At 21.0% G+C, this 728-nt stretch overlaps 1 protein-coding gene across 1 annotated transcript in view; it reads left to right on the forward strand.

Moving 5' to 3' along the window:
* LOC108684767 (aminopeptidase N-like) overlaps positions 1-728 on the forward strand; it is a 9,477-nt gene that overhangs the window by 4,386 nt on the left and 4,363 nt on the right. The window contains exon 7 of the mRNA XM_018189236.1: positions 182-456. Coding sequence (XP_018044725.1) covers positions 182-456 — 275 coding nt within the window. The remainder of the gene's footprint in view (positions 1-181; positions 457-728) is intronic.

A 728-nucleotide genomic window follows, 5' to 3' on the forward strand; every position in this document is an offset into this window, starting at 1 on the left:
TATTATATAATAAAATTATATCCTTGCAATTCCATTAAAAATCTTTTTTATACGATATATACTGTTCGCAATATTTGACAAAAAGGTATATATTCTTTGTTAAAGAATTCTTCTATAAAATTCTTTTATAAAATTAACGCAAAGGATCTAATTGATAATATTTTTATTTGTTATATAACAGGCTATTATCGCGTTAATTATGATCTAACAATGTGGCAAAGAATCGTCTCTTATTTAAATTCTGATAATTATAAAAATATACATGTTCTCAATCGTGCTCAAATTCTTGACGATGCATTTTATCTTGCAATAGAAGAGAAATCATTAAATTTGTCTACATTTTGGAATCTTAGTCATTACCTATCACGAGAGACAGATTATGTAGCATGGTATCCTATGATCAAAGCTTTTGAATATCTGTCAATTTTTATTCCATTTCCGGAAATTGGATTTGAGGTATATAGTAAATTTCGTTATTGAAATATGTTATATTGTTTTATAAACATTTATTGCTTATTAAAACGTTTATCTCATAATTTAAAATTACTATCTAAAAATTATATATTTTTTATTTTTAAATAATAATTTTAAATAACAATAAATTATTTGCTATCTAAAATGTAATTATCTAAAATAAATGTGTACAATAATTATAATTTTTAATATAATCTAAAAATTTACTCAATAATTTTGCAAGAAACAAAATTAAATAAAGTTAGTAAAAAATC

This window comes from Atta colombica, unplaced genomic scaffold, assembly GCF_001594045.1.
Source record: "Atta colombica isolate Treedump-2 unplaced genomic scaffold, Acol1.0 scaffold140, whole genome shotgun sequence".
NCBI lineage: Eukaryota > Metazoa > Arthropoda > Insecta > Hymenoptera > Formicidae > Atta > Atta colombica.